This window comes from Orcinus orca, chromosome 9 (genome assembly GCF_937001465.1).
Source record: "Orcinus orca chromosome 9, mOrcOrc1.1, whole genome shotgun sequence".
NCBI lineage: Eukaryota > Metazoa > Chordata > Mammalia > Artiodactyla > Delphinidae > Orcinus > Orcinus orca.
The window spans coordinates 55,364,052-55,383,638 of NC_064567.1; the positions used below are offsets into that span (position 1 = coordinate 55,364,052).

The 19,587-nt window shown below is 33.0% G+C and overlaps 1 protein-coding gene across 12 annotated transcripts in view; it reads left to right on the forward strand.

The window, feature by feature from the left end:
• AKAP9 (A-kinase anchoring protein 9) overlaps positions 1-19,587 on the forward strand; it is a 145,559-nt gene that overhangs the window by 28,647 nt on the left and 97,325 nt on the right. For 11 of the 12 annotated variants that reach the window (XM_033420511.2, XM_033420513.2, XM_033420514.2 and 8 more), the window contains exons 3-8: positions 1,380-1,424; positions 7,304-7,357; positions 7,726-7,896; positions 8,688-8,843; positions 9,490-9,687; positions 14,543-16,921. In XM_033420511.2, the coding sequence (XP_033276402.1) occupies positions 1,380-1,424; positions 7,304-7,357; positions 7,726-7,896; positions 8,688-8,843; positions 9,490-9,687; positions 14,543-16,921 (3,003 nt within the window). The remainder of the gene's footprint in view (positions 1-1,379; positions 1,425-7,303; positions 7,358-7,725; positions 7,897-8,687; positions 8,844-9,489; positions 9,688-14,542; positions 16,922-19,587) is intronic. The other variant, XM_033420515.2, reaches the window with a different exon arrangement.

Below are 19,587 nucleotides of genomic sequence, written 5' to 3' on the forward strand. Positions count from 1 at the left end.
ATTTCCTTCCTTCTGCTGACTTTAGGTTTTGCTTTTTCTTCTTCTTCTAATTCTTTTAGGTGGTAGGTTAGGTTGTTGATTTGAGAAATTTCTTGTTTTTTGAGCAAATCCTGTGTCACTATGAACTTCCCTCTTAGGACTGCTTTTGCTGCATTTCATAGCTTTTGTATGGTTGTGTTTTCATTGTCATTTGTCTCAAGGTATTTTTTTAATTTCATTGTTGAGCCATTAGTTTTTTAGTAGCATATTGTTTAGTTTCCCTGTAATCATTTTTTCTCATTTTTCTCTCTGCAGTTGATTTCTACTTTCATGCTGTTGTGATCAAAAAAGATGCTTGAAATAATTTCTATTCTTTTAAATTTGTTTAGGCTTGTCATGTGTCCCAGTATGTGGTCTATCCCAGAGAATATTCCATGTGTGCTTGAAAAGAATGTAGTCTGTTTTGGGGGGATGTAATGTCCTGAAAATATCAATTAAGTCTAACTGTTCTATTGTGTCATTTACGATCTCTGTTGCTTTATTGACTTTCTGTCTGGAAGATCTGTCCATTGATGTCAGAGGGGTGTTAAAGTCTCCTATTATTATTATATTTCCATCAGTTTCTCCCCTTATGTCCGTTAGTATTTGTTTTATGTAGTTGCTTCTATATTGGGTTCATATATGGTTCATATTTGTTGAGTGAAAAAATGAATTATCTGGGTCTCTTTTTTCACTTGTAAAATTAGATTCTTAGATTTGATGAGAGCATGTGAACAGTGAAAGCAGTGAAAATTTAGGTTTCCTCTTTGACTCTTCCTAGTACTTCTAAGCTGAGGGAAGCTTAGAAAAGCCACTCACTTCATACCCAAATCCCAGGTATGTAAGGATGAAGCAAGAATGTCTTTGAAAGTTTTTTGTAAGCTGCAACAGTGTTACTAACAACAGAGGTTGGTAATTTTCTTCAAGTTGTTGCTACTTTTCTAGCACCAAAATTTGATGATTCTTCATTTTAAAGAAATTGAACTTTTTGGAGTAACAGTTTAAGACTTTATTTTATTTAAAAGAGATGTAAGAATTAGAGGGATGATATCTTTTTTGGTGCTTTTGTCTTACAAATGATTTGTAGTGTATAAAAGACCCTGTGTGAAAGTACTTCTTGATACTTTTATATTTAGAAAACTGCCTAGTGATAAATTTTAGATGTGTTATTTAGCCATTGTGATTCATAATCAGAGTGGAATTTTAAAAGAATTTTAATAATTTTTTGCCTGTTTTTTAGTAATATTTTGTGAGTTTTCTATCATAAGTTACCAATAATAATGGGCTAATAAAGTACAATATTTGGAGAGGGGACGCAGTAGAAGGGCTTTAATATAATCAGTTTTTATTTTCTGTTTTAGCCGGAAAGTGAAATTTCAACCACAGCAGATGATTATAGTTCAGAGGTAAGGATAAGTAACACTGTGATTGACATTTCATATATTTTTGAAATTACTGTTGATTATTAGTACTTTATTACTTGCAACTCACATGCTTTATGTTTTTATAAATATAATAAAAATATAGCACAGTATGATGTAATGTAAATGACCTAGAAAACCTGAAGTTTATATTTTTCTGACATATCTTTTTTTCAGATTATTAACTAAAGTCTTAAATCTGTTTGAATAAGTTGATCCTTAATTAGATTGAGGCCTTGTTTTAGTTTCTAGGAAAGTGTTTGAAATTGGGTTTCTAGGATACATGATATAAGGTATCCATATTTAACACAGTAAACATTTCATATTATAGGGTATTTTATTTTGTGTAATGCTTTTTACAACTGCTTGAATTCTAGTTAATTACATAAATTCATTTATTGAAATTAATGTTGCAGTAGTGATTTTTAATTTAGGTGATAAAAGCTAATGTGGGCATTGGACACTTTTGGAAATATCTTCTTTTTGTGTTAATAAGTGTATGTCATTTTATCTTTTTCTTATTCTTTTAGATATGATTGTCATTTTTTTTTGGTCCAGTATTTGAGGACATGGAAAACTTTACTTTGAATGGTTCAACAATTCAGTGTATTCTATAAGTTTTGATTTATTGTAGGTGTCTATTAGGAAAGAAAAAAAAGCTTCATGTACTTAAATGAACTTATTACTGTTTTGGATTGCTAATGGGAGTGAAAACTTTTACACTTCAAAAGTTTAATGTGTTTAAAAGCTGGGAATATACTTATTAGTGATCTGGTCAGGGAAATAATTAACCAACGTTAAATAAATAAATTAGTTCCCAGTTTAGGCTACATAAATTTGCCTTTATGGGAAGTATCTCAGTTTAAAATTACAGCTTGCAATTCAGAGAATCTGCACTTGTGACTTTAAATTTGGGGCTTAGATATGAAAACATTGCTTTTCTCTTCCATAATACCTTAATTCTTAGAGCTTGTCTTTTTTGATTGAAGTTTAAGATGGTTTGGCATTTGAACTACTGGTGACTTTTGGGCAGCCCAGGATTCCACAAATGCATTTTTTTTTCTTTATACCAAAGTGAATTTTTTTATAATCCAAGTGGCTACAGATCAGACCATCTAATACATGCCTGTGAAATTTGGTTAAAATTTATATTTTAAATTTTTATTGTGATACCTAGTAAATATGATGTGTTTCAAAATGAGGTACAAATAATTTTAAATATAAGTCCTACAGATAAAAGTTAAAGCATGTGGTCCAGGTCTTCCCTGGTGGTTCAGTGGTTAAGAAGCTGTCCTGACAATGCACACGGGTTCAAGCCCATGTCTGGGAAGATCCCACGTGTCATGGAGCAACTAAGCCCATGCGCCACAACTACTGAGCCTGTGCTCTAGAGCCTGCGAGCCACAACTACTGAGCCCACATGCCACAACTACTGAAGCCCACGTGCCTAGAGCCCATACTGTGCCACAAAGAGAAGCCACCGTAATGAGAAGCCCACGTGCTGCAACTAGAGGAAGCCTGTGCGCAGCAGTGAAGACCCAATGCAACCAAAAATAAATAAACAAATAAATTTATTTTTTTTAAAAAAGAGTAATACGAATTAAAAAACAAAGCATGTTGTCCATGATTTAACAATAAGAAATATGTTTTACATATGTATGTGTATGTAATTTTATATATTTACACACGTATTACATATATGTGTATAGTTGTATACATGAATAATTGTGCACATGAGTAATATATACATATTCATACATACATTTTTTTTTAAACCAAACTTTCAGGAAAAGATACTTTACTATGTGACCAGTCCTCTGATACTTTCTAACAGTGGTCACAAAAATTCAATTGATTAGCTGATTTATAAGTTGAAAAAATTAGTGATTTTGAAGGTTATGTTGAAAGATAGTTATGAAATAATCTTTGACAGATTTGACCAGATTTGAATCATAATCCTTCTAATATTATCCATTTTGGGCCTAGATTCATAATGGATTATACTTTGAGAAATTTACATATTTTACTATGTGTATAGAAAATAGTATAAAATTGATAGTCTGTGAAATATTTGATGATGTCTCATGAAGATTGCTAAAATGGGTACTGCTTCAATCCATGATACTCTGGACTAGTTTTGGGTCTTTACCTACTTGATTTAATGACATTGGACTGGTTTGACTGAGCTAGAATTTCAGGGGACTTATAAGCCATATTCACAGTCTTAGGAGGCAGAAAAATCTTCAGTAGGTCAAATTTATAAACCAAAGAATACACAACATGCTAAGTCAACTATATTTCAATAAAAATAAAAAAATAAACAAGGAGTAAATCTCACACTGTAATACTCTTCATATTAGAACTCTTAAGGGACCTCTAAAATGAAATTCCTTTCTAGGCAACACATATAACTTCACTACAAATAACAGATTTATGAAGTATAACAGTCTTGGCTGCTCTGGTTTGCAATTGAATATTCTTAAAATTTCAAAATTACATGGTTTTAATCATAAGACACATAATTATCTTGTATTTTGTCTAAATATCACTGTCATTTTTCTGGTACATAGGGAAATAAGGTGATGTAAAAGAGAAGGGGCTTTGGAGCCAGAAAGTCCTATTTTCAAATTTCAGCTTATTCACCTCTGAGCAGGATGAATTTGGACACATCACTTAAACACTGAAATACAGTTTCCTTAACTGTAAAATGGGGGAAATAATATCTATATCACAGGGTAGTTTTGAGGGTTATTTGGTAATTTTAGTATGATGTTTGGTATATAAAAAACAATCAGCAAAGCTTGTGGGTTTTTTTTACTGTGCTTCACTAGATGTATGCTTTTCTTCACACTAAGTTTATATGAAACAAATGAGTGATGAGAATTCTTTCAACAATTTATTCTCAGAAGGATTTCAGATTCTGATTCTGTGTTTAATTAGCAGTTAGTTTAGAAATTTTATTTTGATAGATACGGTATGTGCTTAATGTTCTTGACTTCTGTGGCTAGTATACCCCTTGGATTAAAAAATGGATTCAGGTCTAGAAAGGATTAGTCAGATAATTTTATCCTGTGATCTCCCGAAGATCTGTTCTGTATAAAAATATATCCAATTATGTATACTAGAGAAATCAGACTAAATAAAAAATACCCTTCTTACGAGTTAATTTAAATTATACATAATCTTTTCAGTTCTTGGTGAAGGGACATTTCATATCTAAAATACCATATTTACATAAAATATTTTTATCGATACCATTAGAGCAGGGTTATTTGGGGAAAGTTGGAAATGCTACAGGCAACATACAGAGATAAGACAAGTAAATAAATATGCTTTGCTACGTATAGAAAGATGAAATGATAATAGGGCATACAGTCTTTTTATGGACTTCAACTGATTATTCAGAACTTCTTAACCAAGTCACTTACAGGACTCACGACATTTATGAAGTGACTGGCTGGAGTTGGAGACATAGCCTATAGCCAGCCATTAAGTAACGTAAACTTAGCTTTTCAACTTTGACTTGGGTTTCTTTCTTTCTTCTTTTTAACTTCACCTTATTTTCATTTTCTCCCTCCCTGTCTCAGCTTATATATTGAAGGTGTACAACATGGTGCTTGATACTTAACTTTGACTTTGAATGAATGATGTTAACTTCATTAGTTTCTTGGCTCTAATTCCGGGAGTCAGCTAGGCACACTGAACTCCTATAATTTTTATGAACTTTATGAACTATTAGATTCTTCTTATTTTTTATTAAAATATCCATTATTAATATTTTTGTACATACTGCCAAATTAAGTATAATAAGGATAAGGTGTTAATCATAAATAGTGAGTTGTTCTTCTGTGTTTTTGAATTGATGTCCACTGAAAGGAAAAGTTTTTGTGTGAAGAACATTTTATGATTTTTAAAATAAGAGTCATCTTTCCTCTGATTCTTTCTGAATAGCAGTATTTTTAGGAGATGATACTTACTCTACAGAACATTTTAAAATTTAGAATGTACCTTATTTGTACTTTCCCAAATCTTCAAGTTGTCTACACAGATTGAGTAAATTATGAATTCAAAAAGACTATATTAGTATAGCCTAAAGGTTAAATGACTTTGAAAAATGCCACAGTAAAGTACGATATTAAGTAAAGTTAAGGTTTCTTCAGTTGGAGGAGTCTGTTCATCTAATATTCATGTTTCAAGCTATTAACGTGCCTTCATATTATGGTTTATCAAGTATTGTGTTAAAACGCTAGTGTAAGAAGATGAGATAAATGCTCTACCTGTTAGGTATCAGTGAAGTAATTATCTAGATTAAAAAATATAATCATTTATTGCTAACTATTAATGATCCTAATCTGTTGAGTGTTTCTTTTCTAACTTTGAAATATAGTTTAGTTCTGGTGTATAATCTCTTATTACCTATTTACATGATATTAAATTTTTAAGAACTGTTAATATTGACAAGATTTTAATATTTATTATAATAACAATTAAGTTTTGAAAACAGTCATGTAGTATTTTAAGAAGCCAATACATATGACTTGCTCAAGTGTAAAATGTGCTCAACTTAGAGAAAAGTTAAGCTGAATGTTGGCTATTTAATGTGTTAGATTCAATTATTATAAATAGATAATTAATTTATGTAAGTGATATCATCACTACTTAAAGGAATATCCTTTGCTTAATATGATATTTGAAAATATTCATAAAATCCATTTCATTATACTGTTACCCTAAAGGAGAAGTTTAGTAGATGTTTATCAAAGTGCTTCATTTCAAAATCAAGAAAAGCTAATTGGAAAAAAAAAAAAGCTAATTGAAATTTAGAATTTAATTTGAAAGTTATTGCAAGTGACTTTATTAATAATCTTAATAGAGTTAGTATTGCTGTGTTTTAATAGTTTTCACAAATTCTAATAATGTGTTGCCATAAAGGTGAAATTTTTTTTTAACTTTAAGCTTTGATTTTTGAAATTATCCTTGGGGGAAAAAAAAGGAATCAAACTCTGGAAAGAACTCTTAATTAGGATCTTCACTTTTTAAAGTGGTGTGATCCATATCAACCTAATCCTAATTCTAAGTTATTCTATTCTGTGTATTTCAACAGTTAAAAACTTCATTATCTTGGATTCTGTTAACAGAATTGTGAGAAATTAAACATAAACAGGAATGAAATTCACTTGTTTGCTGTTAGGGGGAAGGAAGGTATTATTGAGTAGATTAATTGATCTGAAATTAATCTCCCACCAGGTCAACCCCAGAGACATATTCTGCCAACTTCCTGCGTCCTACCACAAAATGTCTGTGATAGAGACATCTGTATTCTGGAAAATCTCCACATCTGTCAGAGTTGGCATGGCTATCATAGTACCCTCAGGGGAAAGTTCTTGAGGAGTTTTCCTCAGCTCTTGACATCTCCTCCTACTTCTTCACCTGCTTGCCAACCTTCAATAGATTTACATCAGTAAACAGTTTTACTTTAAAATGAATAGGGCTTAATCAAAAAACAATTATTTAAATGATTTTAAGGCAGTGTTTTGTAGAGGAGGATCTTGTAACTAGAGGTTTATAGTTATTCTTCTGAAAACAAAAGAGAAACTGTACTTAGAACCTTAATTCACTTAAATGAAAATGTATAGCACAGTGTCTTTTGCATTGTAAGCACTCAAATGTATGAGGAATTCTTTGGCATTTGAAATGGTCATAATGTCTTTTAGATGTTTAAATTTAATCACTATATCTGTTTTTGCCAATGAGGCATTTTCCTTAGGCATAAGAAAAACATGAGTACAGTTAGCGCAAATATAATTGTTAGCTTTAAATAAAATTCTAAAACCATAATATTTCAGGAAATTGTTTTTATACAGGTAAATGGTTGCAGTTTTGTGGCGAGAACAGGAAAGCCTACAAATTTATTAAGGGTACAGTATTTAAAACTACTCATTATACTAATGTTTTATTCTATTTAAAACCATTTGGTTACTAACAAAGCTTTTCCCTGTATGTACTTCTTTCATTGTGTGATTTCTAAATGCTTTTAATGTGTAACAAAACAAAATTATCCACCTTTTGGTATAAAACTCAATTGTAACTGAATTTGCAGATATCTTGTTTTTGCTCTTGAGGTATATATATCACATTAGCAACAAAGTAGGTTGTCAATGCCAGTAAACTCCCAGGTGATGAATGATGTTTAAAATTAGACTTTGCTGTAGGATTCAGATTTTGAATCCCTTTTCCTGAGGGAATGTTGCTAGTACTGAATTATTAAAAATCTGGATTGGTTTAGGAAGAAGAATTTGTTGTTGATGATTCTTATTCTGAACATGGAGCACAGTACAATCAGACCCACCTAGAGATGATGGAAAATGAATTGGCTGGGAAACAACATGAAATTGAAGAGCTAAACAGAGAACTAGAAGAAATGAGGGCCACCTGTGGGACTGAAGGACTGAAGCAGGTGTGTTTACCTTATGTGGCTTTTGGTTTGTTACAAAACAAAAATAGGAAATTTGAATGATAGTATAGGTACATTCTTTAAAGATGGGTTTTTTAAAATGGTAACTTCAAGTCATCTCATAATATTTGTCCTTATACATATCATAAACAACATCGCTTAAAACTAGTCCATTAACAAGGCTAATATAATGAGATCTTTTTTTTAACTTTATGAGATAGCTAGACTGACATCACTTCAGTAGGGATAGATGTTTTTGTAAGCAGCCTGAGAGAAAATTATGTTGCATACCACATCAGTCAATATATTGACTTAAACTCATTAAAAATGTCAGCCAGTCTTTGTAAGTAACTTCTTGTGGTTAAAATAACATCTGTTGTTTGTGGCAGTCAATTAATGAAAACAAGGTGAAATAAGACATTGATAAGGATGACAGAATATATTTCAGTTTCATCTTCTTTAGAAACAAGTAAGGCTTAAACATGCCTATGATGGTAATGCCTACAAACATTGGAGCATCCCTAAATATAAAGACACTTGTCCTTCTAGAAGTAGATATATGGATAAGTCAAATCTAATGTTTTTTGATCCCTAGTTCAGATGGTTTTTTAAAAGTTGATTTGGAAGTAAAACTAATTCCCGCAAGATAATAGCTTTCAAATATGCTTACAGATTGTGATAATTCTGCCAATGCATTTTGAATATCATATTTTTGAAGAAGTTAGCTGTACTAATATTTAATTTTGTTAAAAAAATTAAATATAGCACATTTAATTTTCACTGATGTTTTTTAGTTGCAAGAATTTGAAGCTGCCATTAAACAGAGAGATGGCATCATAACCCAACTCACGGCTAATTTACAACAAGCGAGAAGAGAAAAGGATGAGACAATGAGAGAATTTTTAGAGCTGACAGAACAGAGTCAAAAATTACAGATTCAATTCCAGCATGTAAGTATTACTAATAGAACAAAATTTATTAAATTTTTAGGAACGAATTAAAAAAATTTTTCTTATATTTTCCAGAACAAATAAATATTTAAAAGCCATTTGCTTATTATGTATTATTTTGAAAAAACTAGTAAATACTTATTATGTTAACCAGGAATTTAATTCATACTTCTTGAGTGGTTTTGTGCTATTATTTTCTTTGTACTTCTTCCTCATCTGTATTTTAAAATCTTGTAAGTCGGATAAGGTGGATTTTTGCAGAAATTAACCTGTAGTTAACATCCAACCTTTGTCAACCCTGGTATGATTTCATTTTAGTTAGGTTCTGAAACGGTCACTAGACTGAATATATTCCACTTACCTTTAACTAGAGCCATAGGAATCTGATTGTATTAATTAAGGTTTCTGTTGACAAGTAACAGAAAATAATTTTCGATAAGATAAGGGAGGAATTTATCAGCTTAGGTAATGTAATCATACTCATCTGATCAGCTATGGCAGCATGTTTGCTGGGGTCTCAAGCCTGTGAATCCAGTACAGTTCCCAGAGAGCAACTATGAGCCGAGTAACACCCCCCAAAGAATGTCTCTTCCGTAGTGTACTCACTTAAGAATTTAATACTTTGGGGTTTCTTTCTATTTTCAAGTTACAGGCTAGTGAAACTCTGAGAAACAGCACTCATAGTAGCACAGCTGCAGATTTACTACAAGCCAAACAACAGATCCTCACTCATCAGCAACAGCTGGAAGAACAAGACCATCTGTTAGAAGATTATCACAAAAAGAAAGAAGACTTCAAAATGCAAATTAGTTTCTTGCAAGAGAAAATTAGAGCATATGAAACGGTATGTTTAAGGAAGTCAGCCAATGTGCATCAGCTTTACAATTAATTTTAAAGTTTTTTTATCCTAGTGTTTCTCTTTTTGTTACACACATGAATCAGAAAGTTTCATAATTAAGAAAAGTTCTTTAAGCATGTAAGATAATTTATTTCAAAAGCAGTTGGGAGTCTTCCAGTAATAGGTTTTAAGATTATACTCATTGGGACTTCCCTGGTGGTCCAGCGGGTAAGAATCCACGCTCCCAATGCAGGCGGCCCACGTTTGATCTAGGTCCCACATGCGTGCCGCAACTGAGAGCCCACATGCCGCAGCTAAACATGCCGCAGCTAAACATGCCGCAACGAAGATCTCGAGTGCCGCAACTAAGACTTGGCGCAGCCTAAATAAATAAATAAATATTTGGGGTGGGGGAAGGATAATACTCATTACTGAGTTCTTTGAAAGTGATGGGCCTATGTTAAATTGAGTTCTCCAGAAAATCTACATTTATAACCAGAACGTCTATCGTTTTTTTCTTTTACATCTAGAGATGTTTCTACTCATTTTAGCCATGGTTATGAAATTCTGAAAATATTTTCATGGCAAAATGAAGTTTCATGGATTTTAATTAGAAAAAAATACAGATTCTCTTTATTCATGATAGTTATGTGTTATAAAGTTGCCTGGAACACTTATTCAGTGCTCCCAGGGGATATATATACACATACATACATGCACACACACATACATATCATATAGATTTTTTTTTGCTCTTTCCACTATATTTTATTTTTTAATTTTATTGAAGTATATTTGATTTACAGTGTTGTGCATATCATATAGATTTTAATATTAAATCCTAAGAAAACATCCTGGTAGATTATATTTTGTTTAATTTTCAAAAGAGAAATGAGGGTTAGAAGTGTTAACTGACTTGCCTAAGGGTGCCTTCCCCCCAAGTAGTTGCCAGAATCGGGATTCCAACCCTATTGGACTGACCCAGAGCCAGAATTTCTTGCAGTATGCTCTGCTACCCCCTACCATCTCCATCCTCATGGTCTCCATCCTTGTCCTCTCCATATGAGAGCTTAAACAAAAAAGCAGTGTGCTCACCTTGCTTGATGCCAGTTGGAATCATGTGTGCCATGAAACTCAATTTTTTTAATTATTTATTTTTGGCTGCTTTGGGTCTTCGTTGCTGCGCATGGGCTTTCTCTAGTTGTGGCGAGCAGGGGCTACTCTTTGTTGTGGTGTGTGGCTTCTCATTGCGGTGGCTTCTCTTGATGTGGAGCATGGGCTCTAGGCACGTGGGCTCAGTAGTTGTGGCTCACAGGCTCTAGAGCGCAGGCTCAGTAGTTACGGCGCACGGGCTTAGTTGTTCTGCGGCACATGGGATCTTCCAGACCAGGGCTTGAAGCTGTGTCCCCTGCATTGGCAGATGGATTCTTAACCGCTGCACCACCAGGAAAGTCCCAGCAACTCAAATTTTTTACCACTCTGTGCACTTTTGCAAATGACTGTGAGTATTGATCTCAGGGTTATATAGAAATTTAAGCAAATAAGCAAATTCACAGATAAGAAATCTTTGAATAATGAGTGCAGACTATACATACAATACAGTATTTTCTATAAACTTAGGAGGTTCTTCTGCAAGATGTTGAGAAATTGTCAAAACAAGACTGTTTGGATAATAATAAAAGTATTAGGTAGCATTTATTTTTGTTTACTTGCTACCAGGCAATATTCAAAGCATCATACACATACTAACTCATTGAATCATCACACCAACCTTATGAGGTAGAGATACCATTGTCACCCCCATTTTACAGATGAGGACATCAGAGCAAAGCAAGATGAAGTAAATTGCCCAGATATACAGGTAATAAATTGGTAGAGCCAGATTTCAAATCTAGGTAGTATGATTCCAGAGACTGTCTCTAAGGAAAATAGGAAATGTACAATATTAAGATATTGAAATTATGAAATGGACATGCTTTACAACCAAGGTAATTTAAAAATCATTTTGTAGATGTTTACAGAACACTTGTTTTGCATCATGCTCTTGGAAGAGATAATGATGTTTAAATGTGCTTTTTTCTTCACTGGAACTCATGGTTTAGTAGGCATGTATGCAAGACACCACAAAACAAGGCTAAGTATGGTTAAAAAGTGTTTTGAAAATTCTTAGTAAGTCTGGCTTCATAAGGGAAGTGATTCAGGGTAGGCTTTAGCTGGAAGGTGATATTTGAGGTAAGTCTGTATATTGGAACAATCCCCTTTTAATTGTACTTTGTTTTCTCCCTAATTGGTGTAATATATGGCACATAGCAGCTACTCAATACTAATTTGGTAAATAAGTGAATAAATTATGAATCTGAAATGATGAGATGGGGAGGATTTAGATTTTAGAGAGGGTGGAGTATGCATAAAGACCCAGGCTGAAACATGTTAGAAGTGTATATAGACATCAAAAAGTAGTTTAATAAGAAAACAATAGTCTTTGGAAATGAGTCTTTCCAGGAGGTAAGAGTAGAAAGTCAGTCTAGGCCTAGGTTAGAAGAGCCTGGGCAGTCGGGTTTTATCGTACTTATTATATTGTATTCAGTAGGCAGTATAATTTGAGATTATTTAAAATTCAAGTAATTCATTTTCGTAGGGGGAATAACCTTTGTTTATTTGAATGTTAGCAAGAATACTTTTGTTATCGGTCCCTTTTTCATTACATATTTTTTCCTTTTTTTCTCTTTGAATGAATCCCTGGGTAGTAGTTCCATTAAAGCAACTGAAGGACTAGGGCATTAGGATGATAGTTGGAACTGTCTTGGTTTCTGAGGCAACTGCATTAACTGTTCCAGGTTCATTCTTACTGTCCTAATCCTCTGAACTTCCCATGGTACAGTCATCACAGGCAGGAACTATATTATTCCTTACTCTCTCAGGTCTGTTTCCAAAAAATAGAGGGATTGTATCCTTAACCACAGAGCTATCTTTTTTTTGCAACACCATATAAGTGGTTTAAAACCATGTACTGTGGAATAAATGGTAGTAAGAAAAGTGAACCATGAATTTGTACTATTTAATAATTGAATGAAGAATTGTTGTTTGCAGTAATATCAAGTGTTGGACAGTTTTGAATTGATACTTTTTATTTTATGAGGGTTCCCCCCATAAAAAACCAGGATATATAAATAAATATTAAAGATTTTATAACAACATTAACATTTTCAAGACTAATTACATAACAGTTTAACTGAAGTTGACTCCCGTGAACTGATTTTACTTTCTTAGAGACTCCAAATGCCTTACAGATTATTTTCTAGTATATAAATATATTATGTATGTCGCACAGTGAGAATTAATACCTTAATATATTTATTTTAGATTCAAACATATTCTGTGAGATAGAGAAAATAATATCATCTTTATTTTACAGGTGAAAACACCAAGATTTAAAGAGATTAAACTGATTTAAATGTCATATTTTAGTCCAGAAATTAAAGTCTGAAGGCTTAGTACTTGCTAGTAACATATGGTGACATTGATGGGATATGTGATACCAAGACGAAAACTGATAGGATTTTGCTCAAGTGAGCATGAGATCAAGGGATGTTAGAGGAATCAAATGTTCAGTGGCATTAGGCTGTGATAACCTCATATAGCCGTCTCACGGTAGGAATGGTCATGCCTTTGGACTGAAATTCTTAATTCTGTTTACAATAGACCCCTACCTTGCTTTCTACATTTGGTATGGTTTTCCCAGAGGGATTAGAATTCTCAAAGTCTCATGGTACCTTGATTCTCTTTTCTGAACTGTACTTAAATGGGGACTGCCAATATTTCTCTCTGAGGCTTTCTTTTTGCCTAGGCCCTGTCATTCTTTTTTTTAGGTATGTTAATACATTCATTTGAGGTGCCTTTAAGTCCTCTTGGCCTTGGACTTTTGTCTCCTGAAGGTGATTTTAATTACTTTACATATATTCTGTTCTGTTCTGTGGATTTTACTTTTTTTTTGGTCCTTGGGACTACAGCCCTTAACTACTCAGGCAAGTAAGTAACAGAGACAAAACTTTGTCTCCAGGGCTTCTACTCGAGTCACTTATGCTCTAACACTTCTGTGAATGATTAGGGACATAGGGACATACCTCGGCATATGTTCTGGGTTTTGATTTATCCACAGTTCCAAAATAGAGTCCCAAATCAGAAGTGGGGGGAAAAAATCTGTCCTGCTTTCAAATTTCTGTTCACACCAAAAATCTAGAATCAAATTGATATGCCATAAATGGTATAATTGTCTTGCATATCACTTGCGATTCAACCACTTAAGCATGGCATATCCCTGAACTTTTAATTCATATACCCCAGGAGTGAAGTTAAGGCTGACTTACAGGAACCTGTGTTTGTTGTTTTACTCTTTTCATAACACTTGCCCACCAAACCTTCAGGTCACTAAAATACTATATGGGAGGAACTCTGATATATTTTTAGGACTATCTTCTGGAAATGTAAAGAGTATGTAGTGCTCTAGCTATTGCAAATACTAAATACATAGAATGTTAATCAGTTAATAAGAAAGAAGAACGTATAATGGTTTAGACACATTTTAATCCCACTGAATTTTTAAACTAAAAAATTTAGTCATAACAATGTAAGAAAAATTTCTTCCCACCAAGAAGGCCAACACTGCTCATAGATAGTATTGACTACACAAGTCCTGTGTCTCACTGACGTAAGAAAAATTAAGGGGCAGGCTCAGCAGCTACTTTTTGTAGGATAATGTGAAAAGCAGTCTTCTGTCAGTCTTTTGGTAATGGGGTTAAGGGGTATAAGTAACCAGGAACTAAAAATGCCATTTTTATATTTTCATTTTTTCTTTATAAAGGAACAGGATAAAAAAGTAGAAAGCTCAAATAAAGAAATACAGGAAAAGGAAGCAGTCATTGAAGAATTAAATACAAAAATAATAGAAGAAGAAAAAAAAACTCTTGAGCTAAAGGATAAAGTCACAACTGCTGATAAATTACTGGAAGAATTGCAAGAACAGGTTGTACAAAAGAACCAAGAGATAAAAAATATGAAATTAGAGCTGACTAATTCCAAGCAAAAGGAAAGACAGTGTTCTGAGGAAATAAAACAATTAATGGGGACAGTTGAAGAACTTCAGAAGAAAAATCATAAAGATAGTCAATTTGAAACTGATATTCTACAAAGAATGGAACAAGAAACACAAAGAAAGTTAGAACAACTCCGGGCAGAGCTGGATGAGATGTACGGGCAGCAGATAGTACAGATGAAACAAGAATTAATAAAACAACACATGTCACAGATAGATGAACTTAAAACACAACATAAGGGAGAAATGGAGAATGCTTTAAGATCGTGTCCAAATATTACAGTTAATGAAGATCAAATAAAGTTAATGAATATGGCAATAAATGAACTGAATATAAAATTGCAAGATACTAACTCTCAAAAGGAAAAACTCAAGGAAGAACTAGGAGTAATTTCAGGAGAAAAGTCTGTTCTACAGAGACAGCTTGAAGACCTTTTTGAAGAATTGAGCTTTTCAAGGGACCAAATTCAGAGGGCTAGACAGACTATAGCTGAACAAGAAAGTAAACTCAATGAAGCACACAAGTCCCTTAGTACAGTGAAAGATTTGAAAGCGGAGATTATTTCTGCATCTGAATCCAGGAAGGAACTAGAAGTAAAACATGAAGCAGAAGTTACACATTATAAGATAAAGCTTGAAATGTTAGAAAGAGAAAAAAATGCTGTATTGGACAGAATGGCTGAATCACAAGAAGCTGAGCTAGAGAGGCTGAGGACACAGCTCCTGTTTAGTCATGAAGAAGAACTTTCCAAACTGAAGGAAGATTTGGAAATTGAACATCAAATAAATATTGAAAAGCTTAAAGATAACTTAGGCATTCACTATAAACAGCAGATAGATGGCTTACAGAATGAAATGAGTCAGAAGATAGAAACCATGCAGTTTGAAAAAGACAATTTGATAACTAAGCAGAACCAGTTAATTTTGGAAATTTCAAAGCTGAAAGATTTACAGCAATCCCTTGTGAATTCAAAATCAGAAGAAATGACCCTTCATATCAATGAACTTCAAAAAGAAATTGAAATACTCAGACAAGAAGAAAAGGAAAAGGGTACACTTGAACAAGAAGTTCAAGAATTACAACTTAAAACTGAATTATTGGAGAAACAAATGAAGGAAAAAGAGGATGACCTTCAAGAAAAACTTGCACAACTTGAAGCAGAGAATAGCATTCTTAAAGATGAAAAGAAGGCCCTTGAAGACATGTGGCAAATATATACTCCTGTTAACCAAGAAGAAAGATTAATTTTCATAGACTCCATTAAGTACAGATCCAAAGACTGTAGCTGGCAAAAAGAAATAGAAATACTTACAGAGGAAAATGAGAACCTCAAAAAACAATGTATTCAGCTAACTGAAGAGATTGAAAAGCAAAGGAACACTTTTTCATTTGCTGAAAAAAATTTTGAAGTTAATTATCAAGAGTTACAGGAGGATTATGCTTGCCTTCTCAAGGTAAAAACCGATTTAGAAGACAGTAAAAATAAACAAGAAGTTGAATATAAAAGTAAGCTTAAAGCACTTAGTGAAGAGCTTCATCATTTGCAAAGAATAAACCCAACTATAGTGAAAATTAAAAGTTCAGTCTTTGATGATGACAAAACTTTTACAGCAGAACCATTGGAAATTGGTGAGGTTGTTGAGAAAGATACAACAGAACTTATGGAAAAGCTTGAGGTAACCAAGCGAGAAAAATTAGAACTGTCAGAGAGACTGTCTGATCTTTCTGAACAATTAAAACAGAAACATAGCGAGATTAGTTTTCTAAGGGAAGAAGTTAAATCTTTAAAGCAAGAAAAAGAGCAAGTTTTATTGAGATGTAGAGAGCTAGAAATCATAATTAACCATAATATGACAGAAGATGTAAATGTGTGTGCTGTCCATTTAAGCTCTTTAAAAGATGGAGTTTTGACAAGCAGGGATTCTGGAGGGTGTGTTCCTAAAATAAGTAAAGACTTTGGTGAAGAATCAAAAATAATGGAGTTAAATGAAATTCCTATTGAAAATATGACTCTTGGAAAAGAAAACAAGCAAGAATGGTTTTTTGATCACTTGCCGTCAGTGACAAATGAATCATCACTTGGGACAACTGAACCAGGTGAAAATGATAAACTTCAGCAGGAGCTCAGTGTACTTAAATCAGAACAGGTATGTTTACTTACATGTATATGCTACAGCGTACACTTCATACTAAAAGTTTTCATCGTCATAAAACATAAATTAACCTTACAAGAGAATGAAAGTAAACCCTGTAATGTAATTCTCACTTAAGCCTATCATTTATCATTTCTTTTATCTTTTTAATTCTTAAACATTGTTGCCTTAAACGTTGTTGCTGCTCTTTTAGTTACTCTTTTAGTTAATCTGCTCAGGAAATAGAACATAGAACACATTTTCTTTGAAAAGGCAAGAGTTTAAATCACAAGAGTCTGAGCTTTAGAAAAGTTATTTTGTAATATTTTGTTGCAATCCCAAAGATTGGTTTCAGTCTCATTTTGTATTGGTGTTTTCAAGGTTCCACAACTGAAAATTAACTCTCAGACTTTTTAGTGCTCTATATAGTTGTTCAGTAGTTATGAAACTATATTTCCCTGAGGAAAAAATCTTGGTTTAAATCCTAGCGTTTTCTCAGAGTCTTGTTTTACCTGAAGTGGGGGGGAAATGTATTAATTCTAAAAACAGTTAAACAGTGCATATAATGAGTAATACTAGGTCACTCCTGATGATTTATATTTGCTGGATACTGAAAATAGAAATGACATGAAAATTCCACTGGACATCTTGTATAATGGTGCTAACTAGAGCTTTATGTGTTTCTTCATTTCTATAACAAGTATTTATTGAGTCTCTTGCCAGGTAGGAATAGTGGTGAACAAGAGAAAGAAGGTTCCTGCTCTCAAAGAGCATATATTCTAGTGAGGGAGGCAGGCAATAAATGAGGAAACAAGTAGAATAGTTAAGAAAAGTGATGTTTTATAAGGAAAATAAAACAGATAATGTGATAGAGAATGGTGGGTAGTGGTGGTGGCAGCATTAAATAGGGTGGTCAGGAAAGGTGTCTAGGAGGAATTAACATCTGAGCTGCCATCTGAATGGCAGCGAGGAGTCTACCACATGGAAATTAGAGCAATTGTGATGACAGAGATGAGTTTGAGGAACAGAATAAAGACGTATTTAGTTGAGTTTGAGGGAAGGAGAGTGGAAGAAAAGAGTTTGAAGAAGCAAAAGACCAGATCTTGTAGAGCCTTACAGACTGCGTAAGAAGTTGAGATTTTATTCTGTATACAGTAGGAAGCCACTGGAAAGTTTTTTCTTTTTACTTCTAATAAATGTACTCACATTTGTGATCTTATATCAGATATTAGGATATTTTACATTTTAATAACCTGAATAGAGTTAAGATGTTCTAACTGCATAACTATTAATGCTTTGTTAAGTACCTGAAATAGTTTTCAAAATCATAATTGGTTTTGATGTAATCACTTCTGAAAATGCCAGAGATCATTTAAATTTTTTTAAAAAACATTACTGGGGGAGGACCTAAATTTGAAGCCATCAAAATGGTCAAATCTTCTCAGTAAGAATTTTATTTTTTCTAACTAAAGACATTTTCAGTGACATTCAGATACCATCTCCTTGACATTAACTTCCATAAAGTAAACAGAGGCAAACCCATAAGCTGTCCCTGCCCCACTCATCACTACCAAGACAAACCCCCTTAGTGATGGGGACAGGAGTGAGGTGTGTGTCTGTGGAAGGAAGCTCACGGAAGAAATTGAGCAACAACTTACATAATAACACCTAAGAGCAATCTAAATATGCTTAGAAATAATGCTGAAGCCACAAAAATACTTCTACTCTTGGGACTAAACTAATTGGCTCATAAACATGAAAAGATACTTCAACATTATAAATTGATATAACAATAAAATAGCATTTTATACCTGTCAGATTGGCAAAATAAGTTTCACAATAAAAAGTGTGATGAGAATGTGGGGAGATGAGTATTCACCTACACTGTTAAATATCAGTGTAAATTGGTGTAATTATAAAAATGTGTTAAAATCTAATGCAGTTAATATACATAATCTGTGATGTAGCATTTACATTTCTAGGTGGCACTCAGTGTAGTCCCTGACCAGCAGCATCAGCATCACTTGAAAACAGGTTAAAATTCAAATTCTGGGGCCCACACCAGACCTCCTGAGCTAGACGCTCTGGGAGAGGGGCCCAGCAATCTGTTTTAATAAGCACTCCAGGTGATTTTGATGTGTGCTAAAGTTTGAGAACCACTACACTAGAGAAACACTAGCATATTTGTACAGGGCATATGTATATCAATTTATTGCAGCATTTTTTGAAATATCAAAAAATTTAGAAATAATCCAGTTGATCTCCAAAAAGGAAATGGACAAATTGTGCTATATTCATATATATAATACCACAGTTAAATTCATCTGTATTTCCATGGATAGATCTTAGAAGTATATTGAATGAGAAGAGTAATTTGCAAAATAAATACCATTTTGCACCATTTATGTAAATTCTTAAAAACAAAATATAATGCATTGTTTATAGATGGATTGAGAAGTGAGAGTATAAGAAATGAACTGTACTTGCAGCAAATTTATGATCAAATTTATGATAATGATGGCCTCTGGAGAAGGAGGAATGAGAACATAGTAGATTAAATTTTATCTGTGTTTTCTTTCTAAACCAAAAAAATATGTAGGGAGGAGAGAAATGAAAAAAAAAGATAAAATAATTGTATTTGTTAATTTGGGATGTGTGTACATAGTGTTTATTACATTATT